Source organism: Artemia franciscana, chromosome 3 (genome assembly GCF_032884065.1).
Source record: "Artemia franciscana chromosome 3, ASM3288406v1, whole genome shotgun sequence".
NCBI lineage: Eukaryota > Metazoa > Arthropoda > Branchiopoda > Anostraca > Artemiidae > Artemia > Artemia franciscana.
The window spans coordinates 33,168,462-33,187,987 of NC_088865.1; the positions used below are offsets into that span (position 1 = coordinate 33,168,462).

The 19,526-nt window shown below is 38.0% G+C and overlaps 1 protein-coding gene across 4 annotated transcripts in view; it reads right to left on the reverse strand.

Moving 5' to 3' along the window:
- Positions 1-19,526, reverse strand: part of LOC136025187 (LETM1 domain-containing protein LETM2, mitochondrial-like) — an 81,970-nt gene that overhangs the window by 46,346 nt on the left and 16,098 nt on the right. For all 4 annotated transcript variants that reach the window (XR_010617035.1, XM_065700980.1, XM_065700981.1 and 1 more), the window contains exon 3: positions 11,589-11,732. Coding sequence is in view for 3 of the 4 variants with exons in the window: in XM_065700980.1 (XP_065557052.1) it covers positions 11,589-11,732 (144 nt within the window). In the remaining variant the exon portion in view is untranslated. The remainder of the gene's footprint in view (positions 1-11,588; positions 11,733-19,526) is intronic.

The following is a 19,526-nucleotide window of genomic DNA, read 5'->3' on the forward strand; positions in this document are numbered from 1 at the left end:
CCCCTCATATGCGTAATAATCTCTGTTCGTTTTAAGTTTCAATGCTGCTTCTTCCTTTCATTTGAAAAAACGTTTTCATGTTTATTTTTCATTGTTTCCTTATAGTAATGCTAGAGAATCCTGCGCCCTTTTCATTGAATTTTTCTTCCCCCATGACAGATTCCTCCAAGGAAAGATCCTCCAACATAGCCCCCTCTCCTCAGCGCCACCCCCAAACAAAATAAAATCCCCCTGAAAACGTCTGTACACTTCCCAATAACCATTACTATATGTAAACACTGGTCAAAGTTTGTAACTTGCAGCCCCTCCCCCAGGGATTGTTGGGGAGTAAGTCATCCCCAAAGACATAGTTATTATGGTTTTCAACTATGCTGAACAAAATGGCAATCTCAAAATTTTGATCCGTTGACTTTGGGAAAAAAATGAGCGTGGGAGGGGGCCTAGATGCCCTCCAATTTTTTTGGTCACTTAAAAAGGGCACTAGAACTTTTCATTTCCGTTAGAATGATCCCTCTTGCGACATTCTAGGACCACTTGGTCGATACGATGACCCCTGGGGAAAAGAAAAAAAAAACAAAAAAAAACAAACAAACAAATAAACACGCACCCGTGATTTGTCTTCTGGCAAAAAATACAAAATTCCACATTTTTGTAGATAGGAGCTTGAAACTTCTACAGTAGGGTTCTCTGATACGCTGAATCTGATGGTGTCATTTTCGTTAAGATCCTACGACTTTTAGGGGGTGTTTCCCCCTATTTTCCTAAATGGGGCAAATTTTCTCAGGCTCGTAACTTTTGATGGGTAAGACTAAAATTGATGAAACTTATATATTTAAAATCAGCATTAAAATGCGATTCTTTTGATGTAACTATTGACATCAAAATTCAATTTTTTAGAGTTTTGGTTACTATTGAGCCGGGTCGCTCCTTACTACAGTTCGTTACCACGAACTGTTTGATTTCTGCTGAATATATCAGTTAATTTTCTATGTCTGGGAATGAGGCAGAGAAATAACATCAAATTTACTATATAAACGTAGTGCTTCTCTCATCGGTAAAAAATAATGAAGCTCATCATTTCCTACTTTCTTAAATCTTAACGATGAAATGAGAAAGGTGGCCTGTGGCTGGAAAATGTACTTTTGAACTAGAACACTGCAGCTCAATATTGAGTTGCATAATAAAAAAAAAAAATAATAATGGGATAACGACGACGCAACAACAAGTCCTAATTCAGTGCAAAAACGAGCTAAATCCTGGTTTAGTATAAACAAGGCAAGTGTTACTTGGTCCCCGACCACTGCAAACTCGTTAACAGGAAATAACAGGTAAGAGGTCACTTGGCTAAACTGTAGTGTTGTTATTGACGTTAAAAAGAAAGATCATCATCTAGCAGTTTTTAGAGTTGATCTAAACTAAAAGTTAGTTAGGGTAACTACCTACCGGATGATTATGAGGTTGATAAACTCCAGAATGAGAACTTGAGAGGAACTTTTAAACAACAGTTGAATAGGAAGGCGAAGAGTTTGGACTTTGAAAAAGTAGAAGATGGTCGGAATAATTTTAAATAATATTTTTCGAAATAACAGGAGATGTCTTAGGAAGCAAAGTTAGAAACTTTGAAACAAAGTTAGCTAGGAATACATACGAAAACGCTATCAGCTTGGTAGAGGAGGGAAAAAGAACGACATGGAAGGGGGGCTAGTTGCAGTCCGATCGCTGTCTGTTCTTGTAAGGGGCATTAAAAATTAAATTTTATTTGAACGAAACCCAAAATTCTACACCAGTGGTTCTACCCTATGGTAGGCTGATAAAAACTAACAAATTAATACGCTCTCGTCATGAAAACATCCACAAATTTTCATCGATAGGGGCTTGAAATTTGCAATAGGGGGTTCCTAGGCACCCAAAACTTGATAGTGCAATTTTCACCAAGATCAGATCATTTTCAGGGTGTTTCTGCTCTTTTTTTGAAATTTTGCAAAATTATTTATACTAATTACTTATACTATTTACTTATTTTAAGAGGTACCTGCAGACTTATTAAACTTTGGTATCAAAATACAAATTTTTTGTCAGCATATAATGGATATTCTTTTTGTTAACATATTGTTTCCAAACTTCTATTTTTTATAGTTTTGGATAGTGTTAGCGCCCCAGCCCTGCAACAGCTGGGATCTAGCCCCCCCCCCCCCTATTGCCAAGCAGTGATCAAACCACTCCCACACAACAGGCGCTTAATTTTTCAATTAATCACCATTCTCAAGTTTTCAAATAGTCTTCAGATAAGTTTTATGTTTTGGGGTGAAGATCCACGCTAGAGTGAAGGCCATAATGAGTAATGACGAGTTTGCAGTTTAGTCCTTTAAGGCTTTCTCTTAATGGGTGATACACAATGTTTTGTCCATATAAGTATGTAAAACAAACAAGTCTAGTCTAATGCTGGCTGGTGTACCATTATTGGTTTCTGAAATGCACTTGTGGCTAAGAAACACTTGTTTTCATTTCAATCATGGAGAGTGACTTGTAGGCTAAGCAAAAACTTTACAACATAATAAAAACAAGGAAGAGGACTTAGAGACACGTTCTAGACACATATTGCTGATTTTGGATGGGCATTTGCCCTTAACACAAATTTGCTTCAGGAATAAAGTTGTTCTTATCATCTAACAAATTGGAAACAAACGAAACGTTTTGTTTCGGACCAAAGTAACAAAGCACTAGCGTTTAGGCCTATACCTGGTGAATTTCTGCAAGTAACAACATTGATTAGTTGTCAAGAAATAGAGAGAACGTCAGTTTAAAGCAGAAACAGCGCTATTGAGTCTGCTTTTCAAAAACCATGGCGCCATCTTTCTTGAAGGGAAAATCTTCTAGGGACATACCGCTTTAAAATTTTCAAGGGATCCGAAACTACAGCGTTTAGTCCATTTTAAGGAGGGGGGGGGCTAATGTTTGCTCCAAGCCGAACAAATCCTGCTGCAATAATGAAATAGGTTTGTACACATTATTTCCATGTGTCGCACAATTTAGATATCAAAAGTAAAAAGCTAGAGCATTGCAGCACAAAAGTAAAATACAAATTTTCCTGGAAATTTCATACATATTTGAAAACATTAATTGCGATAAGATCTAACTGGTTGTGACAAGGTTGAGTGAAAAAAAAAAATGTCCTGATATTTTTGAAGAAGTTATAGAAGGTGGTAAAAGGAGAGGCTTCAAACAAGGTTGGATGGGGTAGGGACACTTGCTAGTTTTATGGTCTTAAGCGGTTTTATGCTATGATGATTGTGTAGTTGTATTAGCAGTAGGCCTTCGCTTATAATGTAATTACCTTGACGAAATATAAACCTGAAAATAAGAAAAAAAAAGCAAAATTTCTTATCTAAACAGTGTATTTTAGTACATCCTCAAAAATATTAAAACTAGCCTATTAAAAAAAAAAATTACTCTTCAAATTTAAATTCAAGGGAGCTCTAGAATGTCGTTCATATATGCAAATTTGTAATAGATCTGTACAAACTTCAAAACATTCAGCGATGACATGTTTGATTGCGAAATAAATTGAGAAACAAGTGAAATAACTTGGCTAGCAGTATCAAAAGCTGTTACCCGATCAAAAAAAGTTACAAACGTTTCTGAAGCTCATCCAATCTCATTTAATAGGAATTAATCTATTTTTGGCATACGGATTATAAAATCCAATCTGGCTTTCTTAATGAGGAAAAATAAGGATACAAAAATCCATAATAACATCTAGAAATGCAGAGATTAAAAGACTCTTATACTAACCATCCAGTCCCATTTGACTAGTCCATAACACAAACAACAACAAAATTCAAAAGGAAGATTAACTGTTGGTCCTAGGTTTAACATCTAAAAAATAATTACAACAGAAGGAAATAGCGAAATTAAAACTTAAATCGAATAACAGTTATCGTTTCTGCAACTTCTCAAGACCAGAACATAATTTTCACTTTACAGAAAAAAAAACAACAACAAATGAATGTACATTGTCAGTTTAATATACATATGCTGATAAAGATCTAAAAAAAATTTCAGTAAAGTGCAAGTTATGTTCTAGTCTTGAGGAGACGTGAGGGTTGTCAGCCCTACTTAAGTTAATTTCTGCTTGTTTTGAGTTTGACTCGATTATTTATTGTGATTTCTGTTCGTCTTGGGTTTCATTAATGTATTGATGGTGGCTTGTGGTAGCTTTACGTTTTGTAGATTATTTGATTTCTGCTCGTTTTGGTTTAATGGAATTATTTACTTTTTCTTGAAAAACTTATTTTGTGGAAAAAGTTTTTTAAATTAATTTCTGTTTGTTTCTTATTGACATGGTCTTTTTCATGAAAAAAGAAAATAATATTTTATATCTTTTCGGCTAATCCAATCCATAGTTTCGCTTGCTATTTATATGTTGGAGAAGCTTTTTTCAACAATTTTTAGCAACAAACACCCATTTGAAAATCTTGACACAAATAGTATATTTTAATTTAGTTTTATACCTCCTCTAGTTGACCTGAATAAATAAAACTTAATGCCATTCCGAAATACCGATCTATGCTTCGTGACATCTAGGATACACTTATTCTTTTTTGATTCAGTTAAATTATAAGAGCAGAAGTAGTGATAGTAGTAGCCCTGAAAGTTTCAGCTTAATACCCTCAGTCGTTCTTGTGATATTGCTGGGATGTCTTATTGGCAGCCAGCATACACTCAGTGCATTATGATTTAGTTTTAAAGTATTATGGGCAAATTGCACAACTGTGGGGGATGACATACCCAATATCCCTACAGATATAGTTACTGGGCCGTTTAACTATCCTGAACAAAACGGCTGTCTTAAAATTTTGATTGAAAGCATTTGGAGCATTTGTTAAATTATGGGGTAAGGAGGAGGGCTGCTTGCCCTCGAATAACTTTTGATTCTTAAAAAGGGTACTTGCTGTTTAAGCCAGGGGACTGGGTAAGGGTTCCAATGGTATAGATTTTGATTTGATCTGACGACATTTGTAGGGGCTTTGAGGCTAGTTTTCGAAATAACATTTTACAATCAAAACTAATTGAGATAACAGCTATAATCTCCGGTGACTGAAAAAACAACAAAACAAAAAACAATAGCTCATTGTCTGATGAGAAAAAAAAAAACGTGACTACTTGCAGTGACACTTTTGTAAATAACTGGAAAATCAATGACACACAAAGTAATGGCAAAGCAGTTGCATGGTATATTCTCTAGACGACTCTTACCCTCGGTGCAAGTTGCAGAAGTAGGCTTATCACAGAATAGCATTTGTCATGTGGATCATAAACCTTAACCTGCAAATTTTGTTCCTCTGATGATTTTTCACGGGAGATATGACTGTGATAAAGGTGCTTGATTTGACACTCTATTTCTTAATGAACTAAAATCGTACGATTGGAACCTGTTCAGAAGGTGATGCATTATTGCGCCACCGGAATACGAGTTCCAATCCCTTTTTTATTATGAAATTTCCAAGGGAAAATTACTTAACGAAGATGCTCATACGAGAGCAACAAATAAGTTATTTGCAACTATAGTGAAGGGGTTGTCCACTCTCATAAATCATGTACACCATGCAGCACGCTCCAAACGAGATGGACTTATTTCACCAATGTTTATGTCGATTTTGTCAACACATACCTTCTCAATTCAACAATACTGGTAAATTTCGTTAAAATTAGAGTTGTGCGAAACGTGGGGGAACTCTACGGCACATACGGCGGTCCAAGATGTACACTAAGCGGAGGGAAGTGTAACACCTCTGCTACCGTTTGGTCCCCTATTCGCCATCTTTCTATAGATTGATCTTAGCTGATGCAAATTTTGATATTTTGGGGCATTCAGATAGAGATAAGCAATTGCAGGTTCGTTCTGGATTAATATTTAGTGATTAATTTCATTCAGTTTCTGATATGCCGTTATTCCATTAAATTTCATCGACTATTAGCTTATTCATTTATTTCATTTATACTAATTTACTTTTTTTAGTCAACTGGGTTTCGATGTGTTTTTGTTTTGGTCCCGTTAACAAGCATTAGCTGCATTAATTCGAATCTAAAGAGCTTATCTATATGCCTAAAAAAAAAAAAAAAACCTAGAGTAGGAGGTTAAATCTAACCTTTAGTCACTTTTCTTGTTACTGGCATGTGTTAAAAACTCGGAATGTGGGCCGTTCAGTTAATAGCACCAAGAGCCCGATTATCGCTTTGGCTTTGGCAGTCGGCATGCGGCAGGCTTATGTATATATATGTGTTTCTGAAATTACGCATAAGCATAATTATTGCGTTATTTCTTAGTTTTAAGTAAAGACGTCTCAAATCAGCAACTTCAATTGAATTAAGAAATTTTGGCTTGAATTTAGTTCTTCCTTCCTGGTAACCCTTCACAGATACATTTTATAGGATTTGTATTCTCCTGGGATTCGTTGTGATTCTCATTGCCGCTTCTCTTCTAACCAGAGATTTCGTTTACGATTCGATGTGGTCATCACTTTTGTTTATCTTAAAACCCCAGACTTCGTTGTTAAACATTTTCATTTGTGTTTCGTTGGGATACTTGTCACTGCATGTCTTCTAACCACATATATCGTTGTGCTTCATTTTCGTTCATCATTACTTCAGACTTTTTTCCATGCTTTTTGCTTTAGCTGTTCGGATTCATCCATTATCTTGCACATATTTTGGGTGACGTCATAGATACAAAAAAATTCTTTTCCAGCCTTTACCCAGTAATTATACTTTGGCTTTAACTACGTTGCTATATAATTCAGAAGCAACCAGGCTTTTCCCATTGCATATATAAATTACTCTTTGAAGTATCTAATTAAGCATTAGGATAATTATCGTTTTATATTTTAGTTTCAGGGCATTGGGTGGCAAATCAGCAAATTCAATTGAATTAAGAAATTCTGGCGTAAGTTCAATTCTTCCTTCCGGTTTATCCTTCATACCCACTGAAATGGCGCATTCCTTCATTCCATTGTAATTTCAAAAATATCTAAGCAACACATTAGCATAATTATCTTGTTATTCTTTAGCTTTTAAGTCACAGGGTGGCAAATCAGCAATTTCACTTGAATTAAGAAATTCTGGCCGGAATTCAATCCCACCTTCCTGTTCATAGGAAGGTGGAATTGAACGCAAAAATAACGCCATAGACGCTAAAATACACGTTCCTTAATGTCATTGGAATTTTGATTCTTCTTCTAACCGCAGTTTTGGTAGTCCAACATTTTTGTTTGCAATGCAATGTGATTCTCGCTTTCGCTTATTTCGTGCCTTTTTCTTTAGCTGTCCGGAGCCATATGTCATCTTGTGTCATAGATACCAAGAACGATACGACCCCCACTGGGAAAAATTATTATAATTTGTTCTTTTAACATAAGAATATTTATCGTGTTTCTCTTTAGTTTCAAGTCACAGGCTGGCAAATATGCAACTTCAAATCGATTTAGTAATTCTGGCGTGAATTTATCTCCTCCTTCCAGTGTATCTTCGCAGACGCTAAAATAACGCGTTCCTTCATTCCAGGGTGGCAAACCACAAATTTCAATTAAACTAAGAATTTTAACGTGAATTCAATCCTTCCTGTGTATCTTTTTAGACGCTAAGACAGCACTTTGGTTCATTCCAGGGTGGCAAATCAACAATTTAAATCAAATTAAGAAGTTTTAGCGAGAATTCAATTCGTCCTTCCCGTTTATCCTTCACATACACTAAACTAACACGTTCCTTCATTCCATTGTAATTTTGATTTGTGTTCTACTCGCAGATTTCCTTGTGAAACGATTTTGTTTACAATTCAATGTGCTTCTCGCTGTCCCTTGTTCCATAACTTTTGCTTTAGCTACTAGGAGTAATTTGTCATTTTGTTTAATTTCACATGCATCATAGATTCCAAAAAAGATACGAGCCTCCCTAGGAAAAAAGTATTTAATTTGTGCCAGTAAATATAACGTCACTCATATAAAAAAAGTGCTTTTCTTCCATTAGAGCTCTAAGCGAATCATCCAAGCTCATGACCTATCTAGATAGTTTTTTTCAGGCCAGAAAATTTTGTTGTGCTAATTTTCAGAAAAAAATGGAGCCGTTTTAGAGAAAAAATAAATACATAAATATATGGATACATAAATAAACAATTATTGCTCACTTAAAGAAGGTAGATTTGACCCCGTTTCGTTATTAACCCGTTTTGTTAAAATTTATTGTGTTTCGTTCGTCATTGCATAATTTTGATTATTTGGGAGACTCCCCTAATCCGCTCATGTACATAGGTTTGACTACCACACCAGCCAAAAAAGCGTAGCATAGGACAAATTTGCCTGTATTGTTCTATTCTAGCATGCTGTACTTTGTTTTTGTCGAATTCAAATTTATCCAGCGTTTCAACTATTTTCCTCTGATCTCTTTTCCTGTACAGTTTTTATTTATTACCCTTATTCTTTGACTGTCGCAGATGTGGTAAATGTAAAAGTTGACTTAGAATCAACTTTGCAGAATCAGTTCTCAAGTAGTAACAGACTCTGCTTACGTATTCAAAACTTTTCTTAAAAGAATTAAATTTTATGGAGAATTTTATGAAGCTTTTCTTAACCTGGTGTAAAAAATTATGCCATCTTCCAAGGGTTTACGCCCTTTGTCAAAGCTCTGCCCAGATTTTCTAACATAAATTTAAAATGATACAGTAGGATTCGAGAATTTTTGTCTAAAAATGATGCAATCCTTAAAAACGGTCCCGAACAATGCTGCTTCTGCACAAGGCCCCCTTTATTCTCCATTTCCTGATTCTATTCTGCTCCAATTTCCTGTTTTACTTTGCTGCAAGACATATCCAACATATGAAGTGATTTCTAAAAATGCAGCACGCACAAGCTAAGGCTGGGCTGCTTTACTCCTAAGTGTGACACCGAATATTTCTCTCCAATGTATTTGACGATAATAACTATTCGATTCGATGTGCATCACAAATTGATTGCCTCATATACAATTTTATTAATATTGCGAAACTACTTAATTCCTTTGGCTTTTAACTTGATTGCGTAACCACTTGCGTGGCAACAAATTTTCCTAAAAATGTATCCGAATTGATTAGGTAAGAACCCATTACCTCAAGTATAAACCCATCACCCATCGATGATGAACATTCTTATGATTATTGGCTTACAAGTCATTCCCTTTGACACAAGGGGAAATCTCGAACAGTTAAACTTTGAATCCTGTCTCGAAAAATACGTCTCTGGAAATCCATACCCTCTGTCCCCTTGGCCAAAATTACTTGCCCCATAAGCATCAAGTGGGCCTGAGCACTTTCGTGCCAAGGTCACAGAAGGGAGCACCTCTCTGAAAACCATCGTTGCCATGCACATTGCTCCAAGGTACTTGCTGCATTTAACTTCAAGCTGATCTGTGAAAAAAAAATAAAAAAAAATCTGCCTTTCTGCTGAAATGTGGATGGTTTGGGGTAGTATTGGAGAGATCACAAGCCCACTTTGTCCCTTCTTTCATACAAAAAGAAGATTTTGGCCTAGCTCCACTTCAAGCAAGCGCAATTCTTTTCTCCTAAAAAAACTGGTGAGAAGAGACGGAGGGTGTTGGAGGGGTTACGGGATCTCTGTATGCCTCAAATCACGTAGATTCAAAGAGGGTGCACGTTTTTAATTTAAAGAATGTGGAACATGCCAACCTTTCTATTAAAATGTTGGGGATATTAAGGCTGTTATGTTCTTTTTTTAACATTGATTCTCTAATCATACGTATTGGAAATCCTCCTGTAATTTCAGTCCAACATGGCCTAAGCTGAGAAGTTGACATTAAGAGGAATAGGGAATATCGAGGGGCTAAGGGCCCACTTTGCATGTTTCAAGCAAGGTGCAACATTTTCCCCTTGCCGCTAAAATACTGGTGGGAGAGGAAGAGGGGTGTTGGATAGGCTAGAGGCCCACTTTCTTTCTCTTGCTTTTTTTTGCCAGAATGAGGCTTTAGCCCGTTTTTACACCGAGTCCCGACCCGATTCTTTTTCTGAATGTGTACCACGGCAATGAAGTTATTCACCCCTAGAAATATATGGTTCTGACTCATGCGAGGTTTGACATGGGTTACCTTATTGTTAAAATATTGGAAGTTGTATTGGAGAGGCCTCTGGTTCAACATAAAATATTTAAAGAAGTTGCAAAATGCCTGCTTTTTCCGAAAAAATATTACCAGCGAGAGCAAGAGTGGATGATGGGGCCTGTGTGTCTACTTTTACCTCAAATCCGACCAACTGAGGGTACTTTGATAGTCCCTAGTTCAAAGAAGGTGCCAAATACTTGCATTTCTGAAGATAGTTGCGGGAAGGGAGTTCGGGATGAACAGGTCATGAGTCAACTTGGCTGTTCCAGTTACACAAACTGAAAATCTTTGCAAGATGGTTAAAGTTAGCCAATCATGAACGGTTAATAACACTCCTTTATTGAGACGGAAATGCATTGTATCTTAATCCCAATGATTAAAACAAAACTTTTTTTTACTAATTAATGAGTAGCTACACTCAGAACTCCGACTCTACACATTTTTGTTTGTACAAAAAAATGTTGACGGAAAACCTTGACCCCCATTCCACTTAGGCAACATTTTACGAGAGCGCTCCGCTATCTGAGCCTGGATATCCTGTCTCATTCTTCTAAGATCAAATTAGTCGTGTATCAAGTCTTAGTTCCACGTCGCGCTGTTATGTCTGACGCTTCATTATCCACCTAGTTGAGTTTATATTTAACTCAACGAGTCCTCTAAATAAAATCTTCCTCAAGAGGAGTTGACCAAATTACTAACTCTCTCCAGTCCGAAAATAACACTCAAATGCGGCACTTTGACGCCATTTCTGACTCAAACGCAGCGCTGCCAGTACGGTACTGATTTATAAAAAATCGTGGGAATCAACATTAGCTCATTAGCTTTCATATTCATCTCTTTACAATGCGAAGAAAATATCGAGTCAAGTTCCACGTGGCACTGCTTCATCTAGACCCCTTAGGCTATGATTCCCAACTAAATAAGTTTTTTGAGGTTTTAACAGGGAACCAAATTTTCTTTTCTTTTTTTTTTCTTTTTTTTTGCCTTGGGTTTCCCATAACCCAAGATCTGAAGGATAGAAGTTTCAAGCCAGTCAAAAGCATTCGGGGAGGGAGGGGTATGCCCTACGCTAAAGCTGTTTTTGTACATAAATCCCCCTAGGCCAAGGGACTTAGGGCTTCAGTTTCAAGCTGTTGAGAAAAGGGTTTTGGTCCTTCGTCAGGCCCCATTTTCGGAAGAACCCGTATTCATTTCTATAAATTTTTAAAGTATTAATTCAATTCTAAAATTATCTCATATTGGAATCATCAAAGACCCGAGGTCTTATAGGAAACGGAAGGTATAGATAAGGCGCACTATTCACTATAAGACAAAGCGTGACTAATCAAACCGCGTCTGGAATGGAGTAGCGTTTACGCCTTTCTCTTTTTACCTGGTGTATTTCATATTTCGTTGACTGAAGGTCCTTAACCCCCCCCCCCTAAAAAACAACATTTAAACGGCCTTACCTTTTCATTAGCAGACTGGAATGTTGACGGAAGCATACTCGGGAAAAGCTTGATAAAAACAGGTAAAAGGAATTCCATAAAAGGTATAATAATAAACACTGAAAAAGGAACAAGTCGGAATAGATCTGCAGTAGTACGAACGAGCTGAAAAACAAAAAAAAATGTTAGAAATTTAGTTAAAATAATGGATGTATTCCCATAGGTGTGTAGTGTCATGTGAAGCGTAGGCTATATATAAACAGTGATGAAGTCCAAATAAGAAGCATTTTACTAGAACCACAATCCATTTGTAGTTAAGGTAAAACAACATTCTCCTTTTGATTTTACGTAATTCCGAGAGGGATATGATACATTGGCGTTCCCTAAGCAAAGAGCCATATACATCCCAAGTAAAATTTTCTCGACCAAGGGATGGTTGAAGAAACTTTAGAAGGGAGATATTCAATTGGAAAATGAAAGTTCCAGTGCCCTTTTTATGGGTCAAAAGTAGTTCGCGAGCAACCAGCCTCTATCCGTGCTTTCTTTTTTTGCTACCCAATTCCCTCAACCTCCCATGATAACAGATCAAAATTTTGAGGTAAGTGTTATATTCAAAATTGTTGAAACTTACGATAAATACAGCTCCCAATAATAGAAACCACCCAAGGACCACGGATTAATGACATATATCATGCGAACTGTCAATTGTTTATATATAGCTTTTATAGTTAAAAAAAAAGGCATAACTGATATGGGCTGTCCGATTGGCTTGAAATTTCACAGGATCTCCCTGGGCCACGGGAACACATGTTTTGTTAGAAGGCGGCAGGGTGTTAAGGGCCAGGAAATGGGCCAAAAAATTTTTTTGCCACAGATCAGTTTGAAACTTTCAGCCCTAAATAATTAGACCAACATGAGCCTAAAGTTCAAGATAAAATTTTTTGGAGATGCAGGAACCCCCGAAAAAGAAAGATAGAACTTTCTTCCCTCAAAACTGAGGCTCCTCAGCAGCAAAGTCAAGTCAATTGTGTCATATACTAGCAAGTAATGGAAATTGGATTTCACTTTTTATTTAATTCTTATCTGCTTTTCAAATTATGTCGGAAAATCCACCTTCCCTCCAAGGAAACCCACCCACAAGAAAAATTCCACCATGGAAATTTCTGCCACGTAGACCCCCCTCCCCCGAAAAAATTACACTGAAGAATACACACAGGCAGATTTCCTGAGGACAATTCCCCTTGGAAGATTCTCCTTACTTTCATTCGGAAAAAAATTAGGTTGATTTCTAATCTTTTTCAAATCATGGCATATATCCCCCCTCCTCGAAAAATTTCTGTAAACCCCACCCCCAATGGGAAGTTTTCCCCCGCAAATAATTCCAATCATGGAGAATTTCTCCAGTGGAAAATCCCTCCAGGCATTTCAAACCTTACAGAAAATTTCCTCTGGACAGTTGTTTCCCCGGAACATCTCCGCATAAAAAATTGAGTCGCCTAGGAGAAATTAAAACAAGTAAAACAAATTCCATATTCCGAATTCCAAATTCCAGTGTAAAATTCTCCCCGTGGAAAATTTCATTTACCCTTTCCCCAGGCGCTGTGAGGGGTCTTATCATCCCCAGAGGCATAATTATTGTACTTTTCAACCACGCTGAACAAGATGTCTATCTCAAAATTTTGATCGGATGATTCCAGCATGTTCCTCATTTTCCCAGCCAAAATTACCACTTTTAAACCGTGCAAAGCACTTCCAACACGTTCATTCAGCTAAAACATGGTCATTATATCCTCCAAATAAATACGACGGCTTTCGGAGGCAGTTTTCTTCATAATGAAGTAAGGAAGTAAAACCCCCCGCAAAAACACATCATTCGGAATAAAATTCTCTATATTCGATGCAGTAAAAAATATTGCTCTTTGCGCTTCGACAATGCCAGGTTCTGGATGTGTCGAGTTTAGCCAGTATGTTTTAGTCGGGTTCAACATTGCAAGCACTTTAAGGTTTACACAAAACTCTGAAAAACACAGAAAATTTGTTTATATGCATTTCTGTTACGTTTTTACGAGGCAGACAAAAATTTCGGGGGGAGGATCAAACTCCCTCTGGATACAGCCTTGACTGGGGTTGATGAAAAAATAGTAAGGAGATTATAGATTATTTTGGTGACGATTTTCTAACAATTCACCATGAAAGCAGATTATTTTGAAACCTACTGTATGTAGACTAATTACTAATTTGTAGGTCTATACCGCTGGTCAGGAACACACGCATCCTTTTTGTTCAGGAAGGGGGAAGGGACAATAATAAAGAGAAACGAGAATTTGGATAATTTGATGATTTTGAAATTTTGAATAAGACGTACCCGGAAATCCGGAAAATTCTAAGATTTTTTAGGGGGCAGGTACCAAGCCCTCTCCTATCATCCAAGCCTCTGGTACCTCATGCCAACTTACAGCTCCAAGGTATCAATATACACTGCAAAAGTTACTTATACTCTTAGAATCTAAACAAACAGAAAAATTGACACCGGTAATTTTTGGGTTGTACTTCCTAAATTTTCTAAATTTATTTATCAACGCAGAAAATTCACTTACCAGCCTTTATAAACACCAATGGAGAAAATACTTCTAGTGGAAAATGTTCTAAACTTTTTTCTTCGCCTTTTTTCTTACTACGGTGCTTTTCTTAGTGAGCCAAGTCTTTTGAAAATTATTCAACACATGTTATTAACTGAGAAAAGAGGAGACCAAAATAAAATTCTGGCTATATTAAACCATCCCTGACGTTGTCATGAAGAGTCCTAAAATCCCGCAACCTCAAAAAATACATAACGATACTTGTTTTTGAGTAGTCTAGGCCTATTTGATCAGCACAAAAGACCTACCGTCACAGCTATACCACCCAACTCCGCCCCAAAAATGGACCGGGTCCATACTGAGATAAAGTCTCAGCTACGCCATTATAGGCTAAATCATCATAACAACAATATATTCAACTAGCTGTTGGGGTGGCGCTTCGCGCCACCCCAACACCTAGTTGGTGGGGCGCTTCGCGCCCCCCCAAGCCCCCCCGCGCGCGTAAGTCGTTACGCGCCATATTAGTTACGCGCCATTGTAGTTGTGTCCCTGTGTCCCACCTGTGAATATAGATAGATTTATATATGTGTTTCAAACTACGTAAAAATTGCGAATATACAACATTTTTGGCTTTCCCACTACTGGAAGCTTTCCGTTTCCAATTGCCAGCAATTGATCTGAAAATGTTTGACCAGAATCATCGTTTTGCAATCGGACACGCATATTTGTAGTTAATTTTAATATTTTTACGTGTGCCCATAAATTAGAATTTTTCAGGCAAGCATTCATTTCGTCTGCAGGAGTTAAACTACGTAAAAATTGCGAATATACAACATTCTTGGCTTTCCCATTGTCTGTGCATATACAAAGCCGTATGCACTAATAATGACGTCATATGCAAACGCTCTTTTTACAAACAAACAAACATGCATACACACAACTCGTTTTTATATAGATAGATAGATAGATGGATACAATACAAATTAACTGCGTAAAACTTGCGAATATACAACATTCTTCGCTGTCCAATTGTCGCTGCATATAAATAGATTGTCAGGTTTACCGACCCTCGAACATGCAACGTACAATTGTCCATGGGAAAAACAATCAGTATTAAGATCTATACCACATTTTTCTAATGATTGACCTTGAGCTTTGTTAATGGTGATTGCAAATGCTAATCGAATTGGGAATTGCAATCTTTTAAATTGAAAAGGCAGATCCGTTGGAATCATGGGAATGCGAGGAATAAGAACAGCCTTACCCTCAAAATGCCCTGTCAAGATTGTCGCCTTTATTAGGCTTTCCATAGTTTTTTTTACGGCAAGTCGCGTGCCATTGCAAAGCTTTGGTGGGTCGCCTATTTTTAGTTGTAGCACGTGTGGTGGAAACCCTGAAAGATATATGGAATTTAAAAATTCAGATGGATAATTAACCGCTTCATTTGGTTCAAAAACTGTGTCGACTGACTTGCAAAGGACTGCCTGGTCTCGAATCTTGGTCAAAACAATATTGTTGATTTCGTGGACGTCTATATTTTTGGGTGCGAGAATCGCTCTTTCTTGACTTACTTGACTTAAGGCTCCTGCCGCATGGGGTGCGGCGTAGAGAGCTTCGCAACTTGACTTCTCCAGGCGGACCGGAATGAATGTCCAGAAGAATGTCCTGGAGTCAGCGACCGCAAATATTGGAAGGGCGAAGCGTGCTAAGAAAGCGTGGGTTCAGTTCGATACGCTTGACGTCATTGAGCAGAGACGCAAGGCTAGGCTTCTGGGCGACATGCCGACCTACAGGCGCCTCAATGGTGTCTGCAACAAGCTGATACAGCGAGACAAGAAACTGTTTGTGGAAAGGAAGGCAAACGAGCTGGAGGGCGCAGCCATGAAAGGGGACGTCGGGAGCCTCTACAAGTACCTCCGTGACCTCACAAGCGACAAAGCCCCCTCAGTTGCATCTGTTGTCTCTGCGGACGGCCAGCCACTTAGTGACGAGGCCGCTCAGGTCAGTCGATGGAAAGACCACTTCTCAAGTCTCCTCAATGCCGATGCCGTAGCACAGACTGACCAGGAACTCGCACGCCTAGCTGCCAGCACTCAGGAAGTGCAGTCAAACGAATCAGAGACTTCCTTCACGACAGCAGAAATCCACTCTGCTTTGAAACGTCTAAAGAATAACAAAGCGGCAGGCGTATGCGGAGTATCCGCTGAGCTCCTGAAGTATGCTGGACCGGCGATGTTACTTTGGCTGCAAATGCTGTTTTCCGTGGTGTGGCGCACAGAATGGGTCCCGAAGGACTGGCGACTTGGCATAATCCTGCCCCTTTGGAAGAGAAAGGGGAGCAAGAGCATCTGCTCTAATTACAGAGGTATAACCCTTCTCTCAGTCCCTGGACAGCTCTTTGCCATGACCCTGCTAGACAGATGCACGAGTATCCTCCGAAGAAAAAGGAGAGTTCAGCAGGCCGGATTTATGCCAGGGAGGTCCACTGTCGAACAAATCTTCACTATGCGCCAGTTAATTGAGAAAACTAGAGAATTCAGGAGGAACGCATACGTGGCCTTCGTAGACTTCAAAGCTGCTTTTGACTCCGTCGATCGCAACTCTGTTTGGCTAATACTTAGATCGACGGGCCTACCAGATAAATAATGCAAACTTTCTGAAAAGCTGTACGAAGAGACCGAGAGTTGCGTCCAAGTCAACGGAAAACGGAGCACGACATTCAATATCAAAACTGGCGTTCGCCAAGGGTGTGCCGCCGCCCCGGAATTGTTCAATTGTGTGATAGACTATGTGATGACAAGAACTACAAATCGCCTGCCCTTTGGTCTGCAGTTTGGAGATCACATTCTGACGGATGCGGACTTCGCAGACGATCTTGCTCTCGTTGCCGACTCAATCGACCAGCTGACCGACGCTCTGGAAGTCCTGAAGGAAGAGGCAGCAAAAGTGGGGCTGAAAATCAACTGGCTCAAAACTAAGATTATGGCAATTGAACCCCCAGGTCCAGTCTCGCACCCTGATACCATAACTGTCTGCGGAACACTTGTTGAAGTCGTTAAAAACTTCACTTACCTCGGCTCTGTGCTTTCCAATGATGGCTCCGTAGACGAAGAGGTATGCAGCCGAATATCGAAAGCCACTTCCATCGTCGGTAGACTCAACAGTCTATGGAGACAGTCTATAATCGCTCTTTCACTTAGCCATTTATTATTTTTATAATTTTTTAGAATATTCGGAAATACTTTTTCAATCAATTCATTTTTGGACGTCACTAAACTACAGAAATCAGCAGGTAGTTGTATACGTCCTGAAATTGAGTCTATCGTATCATAAATGTCTTTTTGTTCCGACGTTAACTTGTAAATGTTATTTTGTACATACGACAATAGATCACTCGTACTGTAACTTTGTTCACGATCCAATTCTACACATGTCGAAACAGCAGCGATACGGTTAGGTGAAGGCATTCCCAAATCCTGAAGAGGTTTGTTTGCCATACGTACGCACAAATCTTCTATAATAACTAAAAGCCATTTATTATTTTTATAATTTTTTAGAATATTCGGAAATACTTTTTCAATCAATTCATTTTTGGACGTCACTAAACTACAGAAATCAGCAGGTAGTTGTATACGTCCTGAAATTGAGTCTATCGTATCATAAATGTCTTTTTGTTCCGACGTTAACTTGTAAATGTTATTTTGTACATACGACAATAGATCACTCGTACTGTAACTTTGTTCACGATCCAATTCTACACATGTCGAAACAGCAGCGATACGGTTAGGTGAAGGCATTCCCAAATCCTGAAGAGGTTTGTTTGCCATACGTACGCACAAATCTTCTAAAATAACTAAAGTGTCGTTATAAATTTCTGATGTAAAATCAAAAGTCATTTCTGACGTCTCTAACTGTTTTCGATGGAGTATATCTTCGGACATTTTTGACTTATATTTTTCCCATAACTCTGTAGGAGCTGATGGAGAGCAAGTGTACGAATTTGACTTGGGGTTGACGTTTCGCACGCGTCATTGATGCAGTTATCCCAGTGTTGGTCATTCTCCAATAAATTCAGAGCTTGGCATGCACTACGGTAAGTGTCATGTATAGTACCGTTTACAGTTCTCAAATACTCAAAGGATGTCGGACCGGGTACATTCACCAAAAGCAGGCGTAGAAAGAAGCATTCATGTTGATTGGGGTGAACGGTGTAGAGTCTTCCTATCGTGGTATCTTTGAAGATGGTAGGTTGGCCGTAAACCCACTGGTTATCTACTTCGATGGTGGTACCGTTGCCATTGTAGGTTTTTCAGTCATTTTACAATTAGAAATTTCTCTTTCAACGGTCTTCTTACAATTAAAAATTTGTCTTTGAACGATATTCTTAAATAACTGTGTCCTGGTCGTCATTTATATTCCCTGTGTCCCGGTCGTCATTTGTGTCCCGGTATCCCAGTCTGTAATTTCTCTTTTTTCTTTTTTCAGTTTTCTTTTTCTTCTTTATTTTTCAGCTTCACTATGAAATACATATCGCCGAACCTTTGTTTTTTTAACTAAAATCTGGTAGTCATTGATGACCTTATCCAAGTCAAAATCCCAAACCCAATCATCATCGCTATCATTTTCAGTTTTAATATGTTTTGACTCTCGCTGTCCAGGTGGATCTTCATCTAACTGCGCGGTTTTGTGTTCTTTAGCCTCAAGCCTGTTTCCTTGCTGTTCTTTTGATTCCTCGGCACGCTTTCTTTTCTGACTTTCTCTATCAGCAGCAAGTTTTTTGGCATAGACTCTTTGAGCATCTTCATCAGTCATTGTAAACTTAAACATTAATAGAATTCTACGCGAACATATGTCTTATATAACTTGAATGACGTCACCTTCAAAGCAAAAATGATGGCAACTAATTTCATGACGTCAGCCGAAACATGACGTCACCTGATCCACAGATCCACAGATCCACACACAGACAACTTATTTATATATATATAGATTTTAGCAGATTTGTTCAATTTTAGTCAATTTTACGGCAGACCTACAATCGAAATTAGTCGGAATTTTTCTGAACAATTTAAACACTTTTATTTAGAAGCTAATTGGAAAATTTTATTGAAAAATGTTTAGTATGATTTTCAAGAAAGAACAGAAACGGCTAACCAAATTCTTAAAGTATTACTAGGCGGAAAACAAACAATGTTTTTTGCTAAGCTGGCAACTAAATGACTAACTAGACAAACCTAATCAGAAAACAAACAGAAGATAAACCAAGTGAGAAAGCCTAAGAGATTACAAAAACTTCAAATTGGAACAAGTTTGGCAATAATAAACATGAACAAATATAAAAAGAAGTTTGCTGCATAAACAGCAATGAAGATAAAAAATT